At 43.7% G+C, this 24,658-nt stretch overlaps 1 protein-coding gene across 2 annotated transcripts in view; it reads left to right on the forward strand.

Annotated features, from left to right (window-relative positions):
* Window positions 1-24,658, forward strand: part of fstl4 (follistatin-like 4) — a 120,070-nt gene that overhangs the window by 47,073 nt on the left and 48,339 nt on the right. For both annotated transcript variants that reach the window (XM_042093440.1, XM_042093441.1), the window contains exon 4: window positions 5,985-6,227. In XM_042093440.1, coding sequence (XP_041949374.1) covers window positions 5,985-6,227 — 243 coding nt within the window. The remainder of the gene's footprint in view (window positions 1-5,984; window positions 6,228-24,658) is intronic.

The following is a 24,658-nucleotide window of genomic DNA, read 5'->3' on the forward strand; positions in this document are numbered from 1 at the left end:
AAAAAAGTTGTTAGCCTATCAGGAGATTTTAAGATTATTTGCGTTGCATACTGTGGTAAAGACATAGACTACCAGTAGGCTATAAGGTCGTCTCGTTCAACTGGATGAGGATTTCCTCGAGTTGCCCCAATTAACGTCGATGCTGCATTTGGATCAGTGACAGAGGCACTGTAGTTTCAAATACTGTTGCATTTAATTTCAAGACTTTTCGTCAATGGTAAGACTAGAATTCTATTTCAATAGGATAAGCTTGCTTCGGCCTCTTGTGTTAATGTGCGCTGTGTGTGACCTGCGTGTGTGCACGCTCGTCTGATTCTGTAGACAATTCTATTTGTTGTTTGTTCCGTTTAATGGACTAAAACAGGACAAAACATGCACAAACGTGAACGTTTAATCACTAGCATGGGAATAACTGGCATCATCTGCGTCGGGATTGGGTCGGGTTCGGACATAAAAATGAAAATGCCTGTTGGGTTCGGGTCGGGTTCAGACGCTACTCTGTCGGACGCAGGCCGGGTTCGGACAGAAATTTGCGGCCTGAACCGCACTCTACCATCTACCACAACAGCACCACTATTTCTCTGTAATAGATGAAACCGTATCTGCTTCTGATCACTGTCATGCTGCCATGCTCTGGTTTGGCCTCATTTGTATGTGCATAGAGTGTTGAGAAGATGAATATGTGGGGCTTTGTCTGGACCATTTAGTGGAGGCCTACAGCATCATTTGAAACTAGCAGAAATGAATCATGCTGTATGTGCATGTGCTTAGGCAAACTAGCTCCCCTATTCTCTCATCTAATTTAAAATGAAATTAAATGATTTTGTGGGTTAAAGTTTGATTGAGCCATTTGAGACCTTTACAATGCATTATGCTTGTGCATTGAGGCCAATTACATCATGACAACTTCATAGTATTGCGATTCCTTTTTTAATAGGATTTTGTTTTATTTTTAGACTGGGCAAAATATTGTTAATGTACAGTATGTAAAGTCATTATAGCATTGCTTCTGTGAACAATTTCCACAGTGTAACAGGGAGGCTTCACCGGGCACGTAACTTAGGCCCCGTCCACACGGAGACGCTTTTTGGGTTAAACGCACAGGTTTTGCATCGTCTTGGCCGATCGTCCAAACGCATCCTGTAAACGCACTGTCCGAAACCGCACTTTTTTGAAACCTGGTCCCAGGGTGGAAAAATCTGAAACCGTAGCCCTTGCGAGTTCGTTTGAACCGCGAAACCGCATACTTGCGTATTGATGATGTCATCGCCACTCAGTAGGATAAATATCACAACTGGTGCTGCGCAGCGCGCCAATTGCTTATCATGACTTGGTGGACTGAACAGTGTTTTCCCTGGGTCTTCTTGATGCATTCTAGCTATACTGTCAGTGACGCGAGAGAACTAGTCAGAAGTTATTAGGGAAGTGCGGTGTAATTTTAAATTAATTTGTGCATAGTGCCGGTGTCATTCGTTTATTTTACATGTCTTACAACATAAATAAATGCATTCAAAGTCTAGTGAAGTCAGATATGAGCATACAAAGACGCTTAGAACTCATGTTAAGCCTATGGTAGATGCGCACTAAATGCGAACGCGCGATTTGATGCAGGCAAAAGTATCGACTGTTACTAACGAAGGTATTATAGCAATATTATAAATGTGGCGACGGAATAGCCTAGAACTTGGGCAGGCCTAGCGTTTAGTAGCCTATGCACTTGCGGTGATAGCCAAAACTAATGTGAATCGCGGACTATCCTACAACCAAAGAAAGTAAAGGACATTATTTGTACCTGCGTTAGCCAAATAAAGGACGGGACTGCACCCTTCACAAACCGTAAAAATGAAGTTTATTAGTTTTACAGTTGACTACAGTTGACAGTTCACTATCAGTCCACACAAACAATTCTGGTTTCCTTGCACTAGCCATTTTCATCGTAGCCTATTCTGTCTGTTTGTATAGCCTACAGTGCACAAGCTTTGGTCAATTCTGTAACAGAAACAGTGCTACCTATAGGCCTGGGATATAAAGTAACATGTTGAGTTGTGTTGAGATGGATCCGTTTGGACGCAAATATTCTTGATACGGATAAGGAAAAAAAGATCGGTTTGGTACGTGGGGACTAGCCCTTAAGTGTTCGTTCACGTAGCATCTGCTGCAACAATTAACTTAAATTATCATCAATGAAACTGGCTACACCAGACGTGATTGCAGCACGTATGTTTGAAAAAAATAGACCAGTCTTCTAAAACTAGCTCACGCTACGCGAACAGAGAGCTTCAGTTGCGGACCTATAGTGTAGCCGGGGTGTATCTCTGGCAAACTCAAATTTGCTGTGCTTATCCGTCAAATCAATGACTAATTGAGCCTGAAAGCAGCTGCTTGCATTCAGTTGTCAGTACGTCCTGCAGTAGAAATGAATTCACTTTCTTGATGAATATTCAGAATTATTCTTAGTATTCAGCATTCAATAGTGGCTCAGATCTCTACATAAAGAACAAATATTTACACTGTTGGAAAAATCTCAACCTTTTAATATTTTGTAAAATAAATGGGTCGTGCAACCTTGGTGTGCTGTGTAGTATTTCAAGAACCACATGTTTATCCAGGCAACTTAGTCCGATATATTCTTTTTGTTTTGTCAGTACAAACTGCATGTTCTACCACAGAAGGTTATGAGCAGAACACAAAATCATGTTGGCATACTACGGGCAAAGACCATAGCAACCTAGTCACCATTGTACCGTAGTAACCATAGTAGCATAGTATCCTGTTAGTGGCTGTAATTAAATAGGGAAGAAATCAGGTAGAACAGAACCTGCTAAAATACCTGAAAGAAGCACACATAATGGGACATTTTTTATAGGTTTTTTATCCTCATCGTTCCTCAAGATTTGTGAAGAAGTGGACTTTTGGGAAAAGTGGCTCCTTTTAGACCACACACTGCTCTCAATTGATATTCAAAAGCAGTGTGCCCGACAGATACAATTTGCCAGCCTTTGTCACTGGGAGCGGAGAGAACCTGAGTGCTTGACGTGATGTCTCTGAATGTAATTACGTTCATTTGTTTCAAAGCAAATAGAATAACCTGCGAGATTAGTGGACATAAGAGCACTGCCTCTCGCTCATTCCTTCATGGTGCTTTTGAGACAGCATTTAATAGGTGACCAAAACGTCCTCGCTACGTCCGCAAATGTCAGAGCCTGACATCAGCTTGATAGCAGTGTGGAAGAGCGTGGTGGGTTGAGGGTTTACTTTTCACATGCCTTTTTTTTGTGTGTGGTGAACAACAGGGAGTCGCTAATGAGGGGAAGCAGTCGTACATATTTTTTATGTGTGTGTCTGTGTGTGTGATTAATTAAAGTTGTCAAGCAGTGTCCTGTTGTCTTGAGGATAATCTCTCTCTCTCATCTATGGTGCCTGTCAACCTGGAAGGTATATGTGAATTTGCTTCTAAATGTTAAACAGATTCAATCAGTCTGAAAGTGTTGCCCTGGATACACAAAATAGCTGTTAGTGCCAAACATGTCCTTGAACATCATGCCAACTTAACTGACATACGGTTCAAGTAGATATGAAAAAAATTACCCATTTGTATTGAATGTGAGCAGGCTATGTACTAGCAGTAGAAATCAAGTGGAAAGAACATTACAAGGATGGAGCCGCAGGAAATGATAGGTGAGGAAGGAGACACCTCATCACATCTTTTTATTTTGGATGTGTGCATCTTACAGATAAATATGTCTACAGGAGCGAGATGTTTATTACCAAGTCGATATACTATGAAAACTCAGAAACAACAAACACATGCTCATTTCTTAACTGTGACTGTGCAAAAAAAAGAGACTAAATTAGTGACATCACCTAATGATCAAAACCATGAATGTGGAATAAAAGTGCTGTTTTGAGAGGCTTTTTGTATACCCCAGAGACATATTAGAGCATCTAAACGGTCTTCATTATGTTTTGGCCAATTTCTCAGACTGTGAATCGCCAACAAAGTCTTGTTGTACCAGACAATTACAATAGACAGCCTGACAAAAGGCAAGTAGCTGGGAGGGAAGCAATGTCGGCTCCTCAGCTGGTCATGTTGTGAATGGTCAAAAGCTCCTTTTTGTTTTGGTAAATGTGTGTCGGCTATTGTAGAGCTGCTTAGACAAAGGATTATTGAAGGATTCCTTCACTTGCTGGGCAATCAACAATTGGAGCCGCTGGTATGGACATGGCCTGTGGGAGGGAAGAAAAGGGGCTTTCGCTGCTGTCAGAGTGTCTTCTGGGCAATTACCGATCCATGCCCATTTGAGCAGCAGACTTCTTTTTTTTTGTACTCTGCTCTGCGTTTCAATATGTGTGGAGAGAAATGAGGAGGGGCACAGGGGGAAAAGAGAGAGAAAAGATGAGAAAGAGGGGGAAGATTGAAATGGAAGAAAAAAATCTACAGGGCTTGCCGGACTCAGCTAAGCATTTAATCAGCAGTGCTCTGAGAATAAAAACGATCCAGTAATCGTCTTTGACCTTGACATTGACAACAAGGTCACGGGGGAGCTGTAGTATTTGCATTCTGGCAAATGATTTTTCAGAGAACAATTAGTAAACTGGATAAGCAGACATTGTTTGTGGGTATAAATATGTGTGTGTGTGTGTGTGTGTGTGTGTGTGTGTGTGTGTGTGTGTGTGTGTGTGTGTGTGTGTGTACTGTGTGTGTGTTAAACCTGTTTCCCTTCTTGAATCTTAAAAGATTCTGAGCTAATCCTGTGTAGTCGGGTCAGATGCCTTGTTTGCAGTGCACACCTGCACAGCAGCGAAATCCACCCTGTGTTATGATTTGACAGAAAGAGAGTATAGGTATAGGCAGTATCGTATAAGGTAAGGCATAAGTATAGGTAAGGCATAAGTATAAGGCAAATCGTTATCATCTTCAGTGCAACAGCTGGTGGGGGTCTCATTTCTTCATTGAAGTGCATCGGCTTGATGACAGCAAAGGTGCGTTCAAATTCCTTGAAGAAAGGCAAACATTCGTAGCAAACATGTTTGTCTGAACAGAGACATTTGAACAATTTTGTGTAAACATTCCATACTACTGCCTCATACTGTTTGTGGAAAACTCAAGGCAAACAGAAAACTGTTTGAAAACGTTCACAAACGTTCCCCTATTTGAACGCACCTCTGCTTTTGACGTTTACTTTTTTCAGTTTCGCAAAGGGAGGGAGAGCAGCCAGTGGGGTGGCAAGGGTTGAGCTTTGCCCTCATTGACCCCCCCCCCCCCACACACACACACAGTGCAGCACAGCTCTGCGCTTCCCGCTCCTCAGGCCCCATAAATCCACACTCAGATCCCAGCAGGCGTGGTCGCCTCCAGGCTCCAGGGTCTGGCAAGATCAATCCAAGGTGGAGTGGCTGCAAGCCTCAGCAGCTTTTTTGTGCTGCTGCTTTAAGTGCAAATAGATTAAATCAGCAGGGGGAGCGGGAGGTTCTGCATGCAGAGACGCAGAGGTGGTGGCCAAGCAGGGGGTATCAGGAGCAAAGTGTTGGTGGTGGTGGTGGTGGTGGTGGTGGTGGAGGTGGTGAGGGGGGCAGTCTTGTTCTGACCTGCATGGGAAAGGAGGCAAGGTGTGAGATCAGGTGTTGTCATGTTTGATGTTATCTATAGACTGTGAATCGCCAACAAAGTCTTGTTGTACCAGACAATTACCATAGACAGTACAATAGACAATACAATAGACATTCTCAAGATTACCATTTTTTTTTGGGGGGGGGGGTACATCCTTTTTACTCGCTCTTAAATATACTAAGATAACAGTGGGTGCTCCAAGAAAAGATCTCACCAGATCATATAACAACAATCTTTTTCTACAAGTAATTACATGTCTAAACAATTATGTTTGAGGGTATTGTTGCAAAACAGAAACTAAGTGTGTCATCCAAAAGCCATAACCATAACATGTAGAGTGTGGGCCTAACATATCACTAACTCTGTTTTCCAGTGACCCATGAAGTGGATGGGGGACCCTGCCGAAAGAAGTTCTGTGGCAGGGGACGCCAATGTGTGGTGGCACTGCAGACGGGTCAGGCTGAGTGTGTGTGCCAGGAGAAATGCCACCCCACCTTTGTGCCCGTGTGTGGCTCCGACGGCCGGTTCTACGAGAACCACTGTGAAGTGTACCGTACGTCTTGCCTCCAGAAGAAAAGAGTATACGTGGTGCACAGCAAGGACTGCTTCTTCAAAGGTAAGATTTGCTGTGACCTCAATACTCAGGCTTTTGCTGGTAGTTCTTTTTTTGGTTGGTCTTAACCATTGAAATGTCTCGTAAATGAAAAATGAAAAATGAATTCTTTGCTGGTTCACTTAGCAGTATAATAATAAGTCGTTTGTAGTTTGATGATTGTGGGAGGTTGCTATTGAGCGGTTTTGGATTTAGTCCATTACTTAGGAATGACTTAGTTGTCCATTTACTTGCTAATTACAATGATCTAAGGAGTTGTTTGTCTATGTTAATGGGTTCAATTGAATGCAGTGCACCACCTGTACTTTAAGTGGCGTGTGTAACTTACTGATTCTAATTAGAGCGAAACGCCATAAAATCCCATGATGAAAACATGAAGCACGATAAGCAGCATGACCTCAGGTTAGCATGTGGATTAACATACTTCAGCAAACTGCTTGAAGCGGGAGGCAGTTAAAAACCCCTCATAAAATAACAGGGTTTGTTCCCAGAATGGTGGACATGATCCATAGAGTTGCGATTAATGGCGAGTTTGAATAAAAATATTCACCTTATTAAAATTGGCCATAAACAGTGATTTGTTTTCTGTTTTACTGCATTTTCTGTGGTCATTTGAATTATTATGAGAGCAAAGCAGTTATTTAGCGCTGGTATAAACAGGCTGTAATTATACGCTACTGTCTCTCAGCATGATCCCTGGATTCATATCAGCGGAATATTCTGGAATGGGGTGTAGATTCCATCCAGTACATTCTCACCCATAGACGGCCGGCCCTCACTCTTCCATTTTCTAACCCCCTTAAACCCCCATAAATCACAAAGGGCATTAAAACCACTATCACCCCCCCCACCCCTGATGATATTTTAAATGTCATCTTTTACAAGTAGCTCTATGTCATATTTTGTTGACCGTATACTGGACTGGCCACTGGAAAGTCATTCTGCACACGAGTGAATTAGTCATGCTGAATGTGTAGCAGAGCGGCGCCAAGTCTGGACATCACTCAAGGTCATTTGCACCTTGTCCTGATAAAACCACCCTACCGACATCGCAGGCATTCGCCAACCCCCTGACATTTACCGTTGTGTCGCACCAAAGTGAAAGTGGGTTTACTAGTGGGGTGGCATGCCATGCACTCACACAGGAAACAGAAAAAAAAATACATGCCTTGGGGGAGGAAAAAAACCTCTCAGTCATTTCAAATTAGAGAGAAAAAGATCCCCAGCTGACGATGCCATGCATGCTTAATCCAAATTAGACAGGTGTTCAGTCGCCACATTACACACTATCGCTGCTCCACCAGCAGGTCGACTCCACGCAGGCATTCAAATAAGCAGCAGCACACAAATGTCAGGTCCGATTTCTCCCCATGGTGTCTCATCTTGGGATAGAGAGGTGGCCAAGGGGTGTGTGTGTGTGTGGAGGGGGGGATGTGCAGCCAGAGCAGGAGATGAATGCATACGGGAAAAGCATGGAGGAATGGGCAAAAGCATGCAAGGTTGTTTGTAAAGAGATTTGAAAGATATGCTGCGTCAGAGCATTTTTTTCCCCCCTTTCCTGTCTGCAAACACACAGCTATAAATCAGACTACAGATTCTCTGGGAGTAAATTGTAAATGACAGACTTTCAGATTCATTTAGCATTTCGGGAAATACTTGTGTGCTTGAGAGCTAGTACTGTAAGGAATGTTAAACTGCTAGAGTGTCTTAGTGTGGCAATGACAATGGTGCAGGCAGCAAAAGGAGGTTATTAGAATAATACACTTTGAGACACACTGTTTCTGATTGCACCAGCACTTCTCTGTGACTTTAAGTAGAAGCTATTGTCTAATTGCTGACTGGGCTATCACAATGGAACTAACATTTAATGGTCATCAATAATGAAAATGTACCAACTCAATAGTTGTACTTTTCGAACATAACTTTCTCCCTTTCCAGGCACATTTGCAATGTTTCTCAGTTGTTACTTGAATCTGACATCACTTGAATGCTACACATGTCAAGCTCCCTGCGATGGAATCAAGTTTTTAATCAAGTGTTTCATTTGTGTCATTGATCTCGGGGGCCTGTTCCCTCTCAAGCAGCAATTTTGGTGCTAGCCTGGCATTACATTTTAAAAGTGATAGTTTATTCTGGCATCACCCGCGGGCCTCTCGGACTGGCGTGCCAGCCTCACCTTTAATAGATATAGATGGGGCAGGGTGCACATCGGAGGGGACAGATGGGAGTGGGGAAGAGGCTAGGCTTGGGGCTATTGATTTCCCCTCTCCTCTCCATCCCCTAACCTGTCTACCTCCACAACATACTGTAGCCCTGTTCTCTCACCCACCTTAAACACAGAGACACTCTTTCAACACACCTTTTTTGATGCCAATAGAGGGAGACTGCAGTCTCCACAGCATTCAATAGTATTGATGTAAGCCTTTGGCTTTTGGCTCGTAACCTCTGACAGGCTACAGATATGATTGTGGTGAGCTCTGTGAAGGCCTGTGAGTTTCACAGTGATGGTCGAGCAGCCCTTAGTGACTCTGACAGGCCATAGATAAATTTGGGTTTGGTCAGCCAAATCCATGTGCAGATCACAGTTGAGGCTCATGGTCTTTGTGTGATTCATGAAGACAAGAAGTTGAACCTACTGTGACTTCACTGATGTAACAAAGTTTTTCTTTTCCACAGTGAAGATGCAAAACCACACATACATAGATACACACAAACCCACACTCATTCAGTCAAACACACACACACAGATCTTTAAATGCACATATTCACGGGGGCTCGACTGTTTATGGCGCACATTTTCACAAACTTAATTTTCAAAGGGATTATTACAAGCAGACAAATCTCTGTAGATTCATTTAGATGAGAACAGATAGCTCTTTGACTCCCACACAGTGTCACGTAATTAAATATCCACTCCATTATAAACTCTAGCAGCAACAACAGCTTTTTTTTTTCAGTTTTCGAACTGTTGCAAAAAAAAAAGCCTCTCTGTCTTTCGCTGATAATTAAAGAGTTATGGCACTTCAGGTCGCCCTCTTCCGTGACCTCGCTTTGATTAAAACTGCACTCGCCCAAAACAATGCGAAAAAAAGCCCAGGCAACTCCCTCGTCGGCTGTTTGAATAGCTTTCATCTCAGCGAGAGCTAAAGTGGCGGGCAGCGCACAACAAAGCGCCCGGCTGTTTTTGCTCGGCCGGGCAGCGCAGCAGGGGGTTCGTCTGTGAAGCGGCGGCGGTGCTGACCGCTTCATCCGGCCCCTCCGGGGTTTGAACCCTGGTGCTCCGACTTTTCCACCCACCCAGCGTTGCTACTACTGCTGCTGCCAGAGTCCACTCTGACACCGACGCGCAAATTAATCGCGCTGAGGTCACGACGAGTTTAGATCCCCCCCAAGCCCCAGACACAGAAGCGGCCCTCTCGCCATGACACATGGGATAATGATCAGTCTCCGGGCCCCGACGGAGACGTCCACTGACATTCTGCAGACACCCCCCCTCCCCCCAACCCTCTTCCCTTGGGTGTGCGCTGGCTTATGGCGTTTGATTGCTCTTATCCTCTCATTTGCCTCTGACGACGCCGGAGCCTGGTTATTTCATTAGACGTTGGCGCTTCCCAGGATCGAGCCCTTGCCTTGTCACGGCCTACGCCCCTGCTCCCGACGCATATCATCAACACCTCCCACCCGGCACACTGAGGTGTCCAAAGCACTTAGATCGAGCTGCAAAACAGCTTTATAATGACTTGCTCTTCATGAGCTAAACATGAACTGTCTGCCATGCCACGGGAAGTGTATGTCCATGTTCAGTATTTACCATTAGACTCCTGTTGAAACTATTATGTTCGCCAGTACGTTCACCATTGTCTTTCTTTGAAGAAAGACAGACTAATTCTAACTGATGTGAATCTAAATGATATAAATCTAAATATGTATATTGTTGTCTCTATTGTACAGTACGTGTCTACTGAATTAAACGTTACTACTATATGACTATTTGTTACTACTACATGACTATTTGTTACTACTACATGTCTATTTGTTACTACTACATGTCTATTTGTTGAGTGTATAGAGAGCACCTACCAAAGTCAAATTCCTTGTGTACGTAAGTATACATGGCCAATAAAACTGATTCTGATTCTTCACGACTTAATCTCTTCATAATAATAAGAGACATAAATAAGTGATACATAGCGAGACGCATAATTGTTAAGGTGTTTGTAAATCTTCCTGTCCATGCCTTTTGAGACACTGCTTTACAAGGACCAGCTAAAATTGAGTCCATAAATTTGCCCTGGTTTGATAAAAGACTGGTGCTTCTCAATTCATCACGTGGGTCTGATTGTGAAGTGCAGGGGCCAGGTGTGACACGACCGCGACTCTCTCGACAGCACTTTATTTGTTATTGTTTTCGTTATTAACGAGCCTCCAAATGACTCCCATCGCTCTTAGCCCATCCGCAGTAGGCACCACACAGCCTTCTGCTCCCAGCAGTCACGTGGTCACCTCATTAGCTTGATTTGTCCCTACAGATTCATTATAACGGAGTATTTGCTGGTTGGAGTCGGACGTTCTGTCCCAGTTAGAGACGTCCCCTGGTCCCGGTCCCAGTCCCCTGCCTCATCAACATCACTCTCTTGCAGGAAAAGCACAAAACTTCTGTTGGCCACCATATGGTGCAAGGAGTTCACTAACTCTTTTTAAAAGTAGTACCCTTGTTGCATTGCAATTATACTATTAAGCACTTATTAACATTACAAATATAATACATAAGTTATAACTTAATTCAGTTCTAGTTAATTCAGAAGTATCATTGTGCGACACTGCAACTACTTGCCACATACATTAAAAAACATCAATGTGCCACTATTTGTTGTTGCTCTCTATATATTAAAGTGTACTTATTGCTGCATTTAAAGTGGAACAAGTGCATTGTAATACCAAATGTGGCTGGGGTTTTCAAGTGATTTATGGTGGAGGCCTTTCATCCAGAGTAGTCAGCTCTGTGGTGGGGAATGTTCCTGAGCTTCTTATTCAGATCAAATAGCTGTCACTCCCCACGCCTCAGTGCTCAGCAGACACAAACAAGGCTAACTTTTTCCGCAATCCTTTTTGTTAAAGAGCGTCAGAGCTGGTGTCCTCTCTCTCTCACACGCACACACATGGACACACACACACACACACACAGAGAGAGAGAGAGAGAGAGAGATCCCTCAGAGGCATGACAATCCAACTGTCCCTTGTTTCCTTGTCTTCTTCGCAGCGTTTGTTCTATGCCAACCCCTCTGCCATCTCCCCGCCTGCCAAAGGACCCCTGAAGGCCCGCGCACAAATGGGCTCATCCGCTCCCCGTCACAGGCAAACACGCCCACAATCTGCAGCAAAACCAAATAATCTCCTCCGAAAGGAGATGCCTATTCACGGCTAACAGACTTTGACATGCCTGTCATAATGTTGTTATTCCTCTCTGTTTTCTCTGTTTCTCCAGACGGGGGCTAAGAGACACAAGGTTCTTTTTTGTGTCTGCTTTTCACCAGAGGCATCCTTTAAAGCCATAACACAACCTCTGGCTCTCTAATGTAGAAAAGTGAGACAGCTTCTGTAAAGATCAGTACCACAAGCAGAGCTTATTTTTACAGTATATCTCATAATGTCCCCAGAGCCTCTAGCACTTAGTAACAAGCAGCACTCCTCCCCTTGTCATCACAATGGCCTGCAGTATACGCCGTATATAAACAGTATTTGTTCAAATCAGCAGGGGCTGAGAGGAAAACCATTCAGCCTCATTCACTATACATGCCCTGTATTTGTACAAGGCCAGGCAAGTTTATCTTGTATACAAAGCAATCAAGCATATCAGTCACAACAACACTGTGTGTGTGTTCTTTTTCTTTTTCTATGTGAGCCTAATGGAGTCTCTTTGAGAAGTTTAGAACCCATTGCTATGCATCTCTGCCGTTTTATTGCGGCTCATGTAGTCAAACTTTTGAGAGCTCTTGGCAGTGGTCACGACCAAGGGGAGGGTTTTCAGGTGACGAATGAATTCATTTGGCCCGTTGAATTCATTCTCTTCATCACTTTAATGGTTGTGTAAAAACATATGGCCAGTGCAGCAGCTGGGTGCAACTTGGGAAACTTTGCCATTTAAACATATTACATTCCTGTCAGAGCTTCAATTCAATTATGAATAGTGGAGAAAAGTCATTAACATCCAGGACTCAGTTGCGTTCTCAACTGCAATCCGGTAATGAAGTCACTGTGTGCCAGCATTCGCCAAGAGTCATTGTTGGCTCCTCACTTTTCTCTCTCTCTCTCTCTCTCTCTCTCTCTCTCTCTTTCTCATACACTCTCTCAGTCACTCAGTCTTTTCTTACTTGTTCACTGACTCTCTTTTTTGTCCTGTCTCTCCCTCTCTCCCTCCCTCTGTCTCTCTCACTCTCTTTCACTCACTCAGTCTTTTCTCACTCGTTATCTAGGTCTCTCTCTCTTTCTGTCCTGTCTCTCTCCATCTCTTTCTGGAGGTGAACAGAGTGATGCTAGAGGCTTGCTGCTAAATGTCCTGGCCTGTGTAAAATGGCTTAAAGTTGACGGGACCCCCATGCTGTATCTTCTGGAAAAGGAGTTGACCAGAACAAATTGTTACACACACACACACACACACACACACACACACACACATGTACACATACACACATACAGGCACGCACACACTCATGTACATACACACACATACAGACACGCACGCACACACAGTGTCTCTATTTCTGTGTGTGTGTGCGTGTGTGTGTGTGTGTGTGTGTATGTGTGTGTGTGTGTGTGAGAGAGATAGAGAGAGAGAGATAGAGAGAGAGAGAGTATGTATGAGTGTGTTAAAAGACAGAACACTATTTATCCAGCAACAGAGGTGAGGTGAGCTTCTTAGTTGCCCCCTGGGTACATCTTACATTGAGGCAGATATATCTTAGTTGCCCCCTGGGTACAGCTTACATTGAGGCAGATAGGATTCTGGAAGATAGCAGGAACTAAGGAAGGCCAAAGGCTATCACTCGTCTTTGTTAGAGGAGAAGCCTTTTTTCTGTCTTTGGCCTGGCTATACAATTTAGTGTGGTATTGTATGGAAATACTCTCTGGCCTTGAATCATGCACAAAAAAACACAGGCAATGTATCTGTATTTTGCCTGGCATCTCCTGAGACATATGTAGCCATGCATATCTTGTGCAGGATTAAAAACCATAACCAAAACCACTATCTTTTCAAACTACGCCCAGGGATTCAATTTCATGCACAGCCTTGTGGTTCAAGTAACCAAGAGCCGTTCAAGAGCCGATTGTATGTCATGTGTGTGTGTGTGTGTGTGTGTGTGTGTGTGTGTGTGTGTGTGTGTGTGTGTGTGTGTGTGTGCGCGCAATACTATGCAGTCTTGAGAACACTGGGCTGTGACGGTGATGACATGATAAAGAAAGTGAGTTCGAGCTTCTGACAGTGTATTGTCCTGGCGGAGGAGCTGAACTTGCGGCCGCACCGCTACCAATGCTGACTGATGTTTGATGATACTCGTAAAAATGTCTTGCGCAGACGGGAGACGCGAGGGCCCACACGTGTGTGTTCCATGCCTCACCTTCCTGGAGTATCTGTCTGTCCTCCTGTCTCTCTTTCTCTCTCTGTCTCTCTGACTGTCTGTCCTCCCCCTGACCTTGTGGCAAGGAGCAAAGTCTTCCGTCTGACCGAGAAATGTGGGCTGTCAGAGGGAATCTTTCCACTCCGACGGTTTGGACGTGTGTCCAGGGGCGTGCTGTCTATGTGTGTGTGTGTGTGTGTGTGTGTGTGTGTGTGTGTGTGTGTGTGTGCACTCCAGCAGTGGCGTGATTGAGCTGTCATAATGCTCAGGTACCCATCGCTGTGACCCTGAAGTCACCCTTAGCCTCCTCACCTGTACCTATTATCTACTGACTGGGTAGATTCCTGGTAAATGTCTATAGAAGGATTGAGGGCTCAGTCCCCACCAGCCCTCAATGGTGCCATTTTCTTATAAACATCATGTCTGTTTTATGTGGGTGGTTGTGGATGAGTCCCTTCACTCTCATCAGTCATTACTCTCCCAGTAGGCATTAACACAAGACAAGCAAATTTACAAAGAGCACGAGCATAATTGCTATGTGCAAGTCAAATTTATGAAAGCTGATCATCACTGTCATGGAGAATTCTCTTTGCAGTAAAAAGCTATTTTTACAGGATTTCTTTTTCTGTGATGAAAGTGTGTGTGTGTGTGTGTGTGTGTGTGTGTGTGTGTCCCAGTGGGCCGTGAGTACATATGTGGCTCTGAAGATGAAAAGAGAGATTTCTCACTGACCCTTCCTGATCCCTCGGACGACTTTGGCTGATGACTTTCTCGCCCAGAGTTTGCTCAGTGATGTGTCTGAACCTTGGAGGCGGAGGTGAGGTTGGATGAAATATAAAGGGCCCCCTGGTAGCAGCCCACCTCTTGGCCGCCTCCGGCTCAGATCAGGCCCAGATCAGGCATAGGTCTGGCCCAGGTCTTGGGTACAGGCTCTTATGGCTCCTCCTGGCTGCACCAGGCTTAATGAGTGACTCAGTGGTGTCTGTTAAGAGAAGAAGTCAAGGAAAGTTTATTTACATAGTGGAAACTTACACAGAGGCAATTCAATGTGCTTTACATAAACAGAAGCATGGAATAGTAAATGATAGTAAATAAAAGGAGAAATTAAAAATAGTTTTAAACAACTTAATAGTAAATAAACAAAATAAAATGAAAAGTCCATATGTAAAAGACATAAAACACAGAGTGCATCTGATGTGAGGATCCAGCTGCATTTATTTACCTGTGCCCTGGAGTGCCGTCCCTTCTGGTTGCGTTCTTAGCCCTTGGTCCATTCTTCTCTCTCTTTCCCTTCTTTGTCCGGTGCGAGTCCTGGGCACTCGGATGAGGGATGGTGTGGATGAGGGATGGTGTGAGGGATTATCTGACCGTTACCTACGGGGCCAAGAGGCACCTCCTCCCTCAGTCTCTGTCTAATGCCTCTCCCTGTCCCTCTTTTCGTGCCCCGCGGGAGCCATGAGAAAAATCGGCGGTAATGTCTGGTGGCGGCGTGGCCTTTGGTCTCATTAGAGAGTCCTGGCGTCCTGGCTTGCAGCTGGAGAGACGTGGCACGCGCATATCCCCCAGAGCTGCTGCGTAGACAACATGCACACACACACACACACACACACATACACACAGACACACGCACACACACACACACACACACACACACATACACACACACACACACACACACATACACACACACACATACACACACACACGCATACACACACACACATACACACACACACACACACACACATACACACACACACACACACGCCCCTGGGGGTCTGCCACACAGCCTTAGGGAGTTATTCACGCATGTTATTGTTTTTATGCCAGTGATGGATTTCTTTGCAGGCACATGCGCTCTTCTCTCTCTCTCTCTCTCTCTCTCTCTCTCTCACACACTTTCTTTATCACTCTTAGCTCCTTCCCACACACACCTACACACACACACACACATATATATATATATTATACAATATTGACTTTTCCTGACCTTTCCCCAACAGAATAGCAATGTTATAATGTGGTTAATAGCAATGTTATATGCGGTTAATAAGAAATTACTTACTGCCCTCACCAGACATATGCATTACATACAGAGTGAGTCTGTGATTTATTTGCCTATTAAAAAGTGAATGTTCAGTTTAGTATATGAGGGCCTGACCAAATTTAATTTCCCAAGTGAAAAAGCTGAACTCTGTAGGCTGAAAAAGGAGTACAGAGAACTTGGAAAGTGTTTACAACATAGTCCTTGTAGTGGAATAATATGTGGTGCTTTTAAGTCAAAGCTGCAGGGATATTAATTGTTGAACATGGTTGTTGAACACAATAGCTAGTAAGTCTTCCCTGCTACCTTACTCCTCAGATGTTCATGTAAAGGTTATTTTGAGGGTTTGCACATGCACAGGTAAAACTCACACCTTTCCAAAATGGTTACAATATCTATGCTAATTACTGAAAAACAGCCAAATGTTCTTGTATAAGCAGTAATTAGATCATTAGGTATTCCTCTAGATCAAAACAAAATTAGTTTTTAAAATGAGACCAAATTTGACAATGGCTCTAATTGTTGTTCTTGTCGCTATTGACTTTCATTTTACACACACTTACATAAATCGGAGCTCAAATGAGTGGCCAATTACCAAAGCAGAATCAATGAACGCAACATCAAAGAGGTGCACAACAGAGAGATTTCCACCTTTGTTGGTTCGGGCAGAAGTCATTGCAAGGCTGACTTGGCTGTGGACAATATAAAAAAGCTGAACCAATGATAGGAGAGTTACTTTGTACCCCTCCCTTTTCTGCAGCATCAAAACCTGAAAGAGGACAGAGCCATCTCTCTCTCCCGCTCAGGCCTCCTGCTAATAGAACACACGCACACAAAAAAAAAGGAGTTGGACCGTACTTCCCCAGGAGCCTCTTTCTGAACCACTTCTTCTCGGCTGCCCTGGAGCCTGAACTGCAGCTCTCCTCTCTCTACTCGTCCGCCCCCACACCACCTCCCTAGGGGCCGGCCTGGCGCCCCCCCCCCCCCCCCTCTCCCTCACCCACTCCGCCCACTCCGTCCTGTGCTGAGCCTGCCCCCCCCCCGCCACCCCCTTGCAAACCTGAATCCCCATCCCAGAGGTGCACCCTCGAACCAGGCTTCAGTGGGCCTGCAATAATCTGTGAAAATACAGTTAGTCATTTTTTTTCCCTTTTTTTCTTTTGCTGTGCCGGGCAGCAGACTCATTGAAGCAGGCCATTGCACAACTTGCCCGGTGGTGCAGTGCTGCAAAGAATAGAAAATCTCAAAGTGACTCCCAAATCTTGTGCGCACACACACACACACACACACACACACACACACACACACACACACACACACACACACACACACACACACACTCCACAACATAATCACATACACATACAAATACACACACACACACACACACACAACACACAACACACAGCACAAAACACAAAACACAAACACAAACACAAACCACACACACACACACACACACACACACACACACACACACATGTTTTTTCTCTGAGGCATAAGAAATGGCTTTTAGACTGAGACGTGATAATAGAACTGCCTCTCACACATATATGCTTTCCACGCTCGGGCTTGATGGAACTTAACGCTTATTTGGGGAGACCTGCCTCACATTTTAACCAAGGCCGAGACAAACTACAGCAGGACGAGGGTAAACACGATTCCCTTCCTGCACTGAGTCAGACAGACAATTATGTGACTGACTGAACATCGGCTTGGCTCTTAATTACTCTAACAGGTGCATTGTGCCGAAAACTAGATTGATGGAAGAAGAGCACAATTAATTGAGAGCCATTATCAATACCTGCTCTGAGCTGTCCTGTAGATCCCAGTGATTTAATTAAGAAACACACAAGGATCAACAATGTTAATTACAGATTTACAAGCAGGTAAGGACATCACAAGTAAATGTCACCAGACGGTAAGACTGATATATTAGTCATTGGGTGCTGCTTCGCAGGACACTGTAACATTACTGCTATCGTCTGGCTCCAAATGATCAGTTTAAGGTAATTCATATCATATTACACCATAATGTGCTTTATGGCCCTCTGGAGGAAATTCAGGACAGAGACATAACTTGTAAATTGATGTGAAGATATGAGAGAACTGTCGCCTTAGTTACTCCCAAGTTAGTGCTCCATAAATCTGTTATGAATAATATAACTTACATGGAGATATTACACCTCTCTCACTCCCTCTGTCTCTCTCTCTCTTTCTCTCTCTCTCTGTCTCACCTTCCACCTCAAGCACACACACACACACACACACACACATGGAAACACACCTATTTATGCAAGTATAAAAAACTAATGAAACACCACAGATGTTCCCGGCCACAATAAATCAAACAGCAGGACTGACACCTTTCACACCATATTATGCTTGAGTTTAATTCCAATTACATCCGACGCGTAGACAAACTCATTTTCTAAACCAATTAAAGTGGAGGCTTGATGATAGTAACCTTTGAACAACCTTTTTTCAAATGCTTAAGTAAATATTCACCATATTCCAATCTCCTCTCAGGCTTGCCACTGGTCTAGGAGCATGTTTAACAAACAGAATATTCTAGCAGCTGCTGCCTGGAAACAACAGAGAACAAAAGATTGCAAGAAAAATCTGGACCTGCAACACAATTTAATGGCTATAAGGGTTTCCTAGACTATCACGCTCAAACCTCAAAAACACTTGGCACTCTGCACAGCTAGTCTGCCAGGCGCTCGGTGCATCCGAAGTAAGTAACTGGCCTGTTCAGAAAGCACATACGCCTGACACTCGCGCTCTCAAAGGCAGGGTCTTTGAGACGGCACCAGGTTTCCTTTTAACCCACACCTGCAGGTAGAGGGGCTGGCTTGAGTATCGGCTGTGCGGCGTCTTTGATCAGCCAGCGAGGCTCGGGGAGAGATAGGCCCCGAATCCGGTGCCGGGGCCCTCCTGCTGGGTCGGAGGTCACATGACGCAGCCCCTGCTGGTGGGAACCCGAGGCGTGCTTTTCGGCAGGCGCCCCCTCCTGCTACCTGGAGAGGCACCCGCTCGATTTATGATTCAAAAAAATCTCTCTCTGAATATTTACACAATGAGTTCCTGATTTATACTGAATTTATATTTCCAATTTGGCTTTTTTAGATTTGGTTTTCCACATAACCTTACTGCCCTGCCAGATATAGTTTTATGTGTAAATTAAAACTGTAGATGCACTCTTTGAGACCAGTGCTCATGTCTAAAGGTTAAGGCTTCAAAATGAGTGAGAATTTCAAGCTTTTGGTTTTGTCTCGGAACATTATGCCTTGTGATGCTGCCAAGGTTCCTTTGTGGTAGTGAGAAAAACTGAAAGCTGAGAAAAGTTTTTTTTCTCTCTCTTTCTCTATCTCCCTTTCTCGCTCGCTTTAATCACTTACACAATATTATTGTATTTTTGACACCTTCTGCTTGAAGCTGTGAAGAATGACACAAAGCCCTTGAAAGAGAATGAAAAAAATCACACAACTCATGAAACACAAAGCCTTCAGTATAAACCTTTTTCATGCTCAAAGAATTACACTGTGCTAGATGTCAGAGTCAGCCATTATGGGCTTCATGGCTATTTGGTTAGATTTATTTTTTACTTTGGTTGGCAATAGGCAAAGACAATGGCCTCCCGCCTCCATGTGATTATATCAAATAATACAAATGTGGGCAATTAGCTCTCAGTCAATGGATACCCAAGTGGTGCTCTAATGTGCTCTAAGTCGGTTGCTGATTCCTGAAAATATTTCATAACCTAAATTCACAGTTCCTTTGCTATGGCACTAATTGCTATAATAAACAACCATAATGACCAGCAGTACTTAGAACCTGCCGAGAGGGAAATTGACAAAGTGAAGCATCCACCTGCTTGAAAACAAGACCTGTTGGGTGTGCCATAAAGCTAAAGACATCTAGTCCACCGGAAATATCGAGAGTGGAGATCATCCAGACGGAGGCTCAGGAGAAAAAGAAATGAACAAAACAAAACTCAATGTACAATATTAGGGGTCAGAAAAAAAGGTTTATGTTTTTTTTTTGAGTACATGATTTATCTTAAAATGTTCCTCTCACTGTAAATAAGTGAACTGTGTGACTGTGAACGAACGCTGCTCCAAACCAATCAATTTCAAGACTTTCATTTGTTTGCAAGCCTTCTAGTTTGGGAAAACATTGTCTACGGAAAATGGAGTTCTGTAAATGCTCTTTTGAAAGGTCTATGGAGATTTTTTCTCTCTGCCATTACTCTCCCTGAAGCCTCAATTACTGTGAAAGGCCAACCTCGTCATTATGTTAGGAATTTTAATTTCCCTTCTGAAACTGCAAATTATTGTATGACGCATTGCATTTAAAATGCTGATTTATCAGAGCTATCAGAGGAATTGGAGGCAAGTGCATGAAAGACTTGCAAACGCAACATGTTAATCACATCAGATCAAATAGACTACATTTGGAAAGAGGCAGGGAAACACTTCAACATGGCTGCTCATGGTTTCCAAGTACTCAGTGGTGCTTCAGCCCGTCTTAATTTTTAATCTCTATTAAACTTTTAGCGCACCATTGTGTATTTCTTGACAGTCGCTTGTCACTGAATTAATGGTTTACTCTAGTCTGTCTAACTATTATGCGATGAGGTTGTGAAAGTGAGACATTGTCTGTCTGGTATGGTGTTGGTGTCTCTACGTACTATTTTAGGGGCAGCCGTGGCCTACTGGTTAGTGCTTCGGACTTGTAACCGGAGGGTTGCCAGTTCGAACCCCCACTAGTAGGCACGGCTGAAGTGCCCTTGAGCAAGCCACCTAACCCCTCACCGCTCTCCGAGCGCCGCTGTTGTTGCAGGCAGCTCACTGCGCCGGGATTAGTGTGTGCTTCACCTCACTGTGTGCTGAGTGTGTTTCACTAATTCATGGATTGGGATAAATGCAGAGACCAAATTTCCCTCACGGGATCAAAACAGTATATATACTTTATATTATTAGTTATTTGTAATTCATATAATTTCTAATGTCTCAAGATGTCTCAAATGTATAGCTAAATAACACTACAATAATATTTTACTGAATCCAAACTTTCAATAATTACGACCGCAGCGAAGGTTTAGTCAGATTTTTTTTTTTCTTTTTCACATTGCCAAATTTTCCGTCAAGGATTCCCGGGACGCTGAAAGACCGGGGTGCACGAAACTTGGTGGGCATGTAGCCCCACAAGGATAGCATGGAACCACCGTTTTTCGTTTTTCGTTTTGATCTGTAGCCCCCCACTGGACTGGACCCCACGAAATTGGAAGTGTAGGATCATTATGACACCCTCTGAATGCATGCAGTTTCATGGAATTCCGTTCATGGGGGGCCATATAATAAATTAATTTATGTTACTGTACACCAACTGGCCTGTAGGTGGCCGGACACAGTTTTCTGTGAATATCTCGAGAACCGTAGGGCCTAGGAGGACCACCTTTTTTGTGTATGTTGGTCTTAAGGGGCCATGTCAACCCATCACATTACCACTCAATTCATGTATAGCGCCACCTAGTTAAAAATTAAAAATAAAAAAATTAGGTGTTCAGTAATCACAATATCTCTGACTGACATGGTCAAAACTGCACGAAATTGAAAGTGTAGGATCATTATAACACTCTCTGAATGCATGCCAAGTTTCATGGACTTTCGTTCATCGGGGGCCATACAAAATTAATTAATTTATATGTACATTTAGTGACCGTACACCAACAGAGTTTTCTGTAAATATCTTCGGGCCTAGGATGACCAATTTTTTACATAACCAATTCCATATGCACACATGTGCATTAACAGATATTCACACACACACATACATTCACAGTAATAATACGTATGACACATACACACACAGTAGATATGTATGCATGCATGCACACACACACACACACACACACACACACACACACACACACACACACACACAGTAAACACGTACACACACACAGGCACACAATTCAACAATTTCTCAGAGTTATGAACAGGCAAGATGGGGGTGGGGTTGTATAAATGGTATTTTACATGTGAAATCTATGAACTCATCATGTTTTGGTACTTGTTGTCTAGCAGATACCAGTGAGAATTGAGTGTGCATAATGCAATTCAGTGAGACAGTTAGAATCATATATGCCTTTCACCTTTTGTTTTTAGCCAGCAGCCAGACCAGCGGATACCCTGACTTTGCTGAATTACTGAAGCTAAGCAGGAACAAAGTAGGAAATGAACACAATTTGACAAGCGTGACTTATTTTTGTGGAAAAAATGTGCCGGACTGGGCGGCACATCTAGTTTCACTATTTTTCATGAACTTGTTTGTGAAGCTGCTGTTCTTTGGCAGATATAGTGATAATTTGGATATGAGAATCAAACTACTAATAGAGATAAACATCAGGTTCATTTCAGTTGGTCAGTTCAAGTTTGTATTCAGGTGAGATGTTGAAAATGTGAAAATACCCCAAGCCAGGCCATTTGTGTCACTCGGCATATACATTATGGATTGCCCAAAAATGGCACTAACGCTGCACCACTCTTTATCACCTTTCCACGCTCCCGCAGTGGACAGAGAAAGAGAAAGCAGGTGGCACATCGCCCGAGAGCCTCTAGGCCTCCCTGAAGATGGCTGCCAGACAGGGAGGCTGTTTGAAACGCGAGAGGAGGAGAGAGAGAGAGAGAGAGAAAGAGAGAGGGGGAGAGGGAGAGAAAGAGAGGGATATATATATATAGAGAGAGAAAGAGAGGGAGAGAGAGAGTGAGAGAGAGGGAGAGAGAAAGCTAACAGCACGCGTGCCCTGCAGCTTCTCTCTTCCAGAGGCAGCAAAGCAGCTTCTGCTCTGGGGAGGTGCACGTGTAGAGCTGCTGTGTGAGCATGTGGCCAGCTGTCATGTCAGGAGTTAGGGGCTCCGTAAGGAGGGGGGCAGCAGAGTGCCAATGATTACAGGCTAAATACTTTATCAGTTGCCAAGGCGGATCTGACTGGGAAAAGGGCATGAGAACGAAATATGTAGCTAATTTACCAACCATTTCATAACACAAAACTATCACATTCTTAATACAATACATATATCATGTGAAGTAGCGCAGAAGTAGACTATTGTTTCTAATATTAGTACGGTATAATATAGTTGTTCATTTTTTCAGCAGGACTATTATATCTTAATTTCTTGTTCAACCAAATGTTTGGTAAGTTAATTTAACGTGACAGATATTTATTAACCATACCCTTCCAGGTGGGTAATTGGGATCTTGTAGCACCTTGCAGTGGATTTTTAAGGATTATCTCCAAATCCTTCAGCTGGCTATGGGGCAGAAGCGAGAGACATTAAGAGAGCGGCACTGTTCGCTCGCTCATTAGGGGCGAGGATGAATAGGACTGTACGCTGCAGCCCGAGGACAGTATGCTGGAGAGAGCTAGCGCACGACCATCCTTCAGAAGAGCAGCGGTGGCCAAGGGAGAAACAGAGCTTTTGCAGGTAGCTGAATGAATTACAACGTGCGCGGAAAAGCGATTCATCAAATGTGCTGGCGGCACTCTGCTGCCAGTCTATGGCTTTATTTTTAAGTGCGGGAGACACAGATGGAGCCTGTATTTAGTAATAGTCGTGATGGTTATAGCTAAACTGCATTCAACCGCTTCAGGTAACGTAGCATTAGCCTGTGAGCTTTATTCCTGTGATGAGCCACTGTATAGCCACTATATATCATCTCCCTTCCATTGTCATCTTGTCTTTCTGGCAATTCAGCTTTCTCACAACTCAGGACAACTCACAACAATGGCTCCCAGTTGTGCTGTTAATCATCGAATCAAGGTCACAATCTGACTGTCCCCGTTTTCACATGATGGCGATACACTGAAGCATCTGGTGCCGCTGTAAGCAAGGAGACAGGTGCGATCATACCTGGTCGTTTCCAGCACAGCTGTGGCCACCCATGCCAAACAGCCAGGAATGCCATTTTTATTTACATCTCCCAGGTGGGGCTTCATGTCAGAAAGCCAGAGGTGGTGTTGATGTGTAGGTCATCCATCTCCTCACTGATTATATGATAATTGATATACTTCTTTGTGTTCTTGTATTAGTAAGCACCTTGATACCATTCTGATACCATTCTAGCAACATTCTGGACACTGTCCCCTAGCAAAATCCTGGATACCATCCTCCCAAAATCTTTGATGTTGCTAGAATGTCAGAATCATAAGTTGGTAAAATTGCACCATATAAAGAGTTCTCCCAAGATCGCATCACAAAGAGCTTTTCAACAATAAAAACAAAAACAATGCTTGAACATTCTATTTGGTTCCCAATCTACTTCCTCTGCAGGGCGACTCCCTGATGAAGGCTTGATGCTGAAACACGTCAGAGTTTTTAATTATTTAAAAATACCAAGCCATGATAATAAAGGGTTTTTTTTTATTGCTTAAAAGAGAGTGCCTTTGAGTTTTCTTTTGTTTTGATGTCTAAACATCTCCCATCTTCTACATCTCTGATTGAGTCCAGGAAGTGCTCCCATCCAATCTACTTCCTCTGCATTAAGATAACATATGGAATGTTAAAACGGAAGCCTTGTGGGGCCAACTATGATGCTGATAATGGAACTCTCTTGAAAGGGTCTATAAAGAAAGACTGATTAGCTTTAATTAGATCAGATTAGATTTGATTAGGGTGTTTGCCACATCAGAAGGACCTACTGTACTGTACATCATCCAACATCTGAGAATACAGTTACTCCTTAAATAAGTAGCGCTCAGAAATCATG

Source organism: Alosa sapidissima, chromosome 5, assembly GCF_018492685.1.
Source record: "Alosa sapidissima isolate fAloSap1 chromosome 5, fAloSap1.pri, whole genome shotgun sequence".
NCBI lineage: Eukaryota > Metazoa > Chordata > Actinopteri > Clupeiformes > Clupeidae > Alosa > Alosa sapidissima.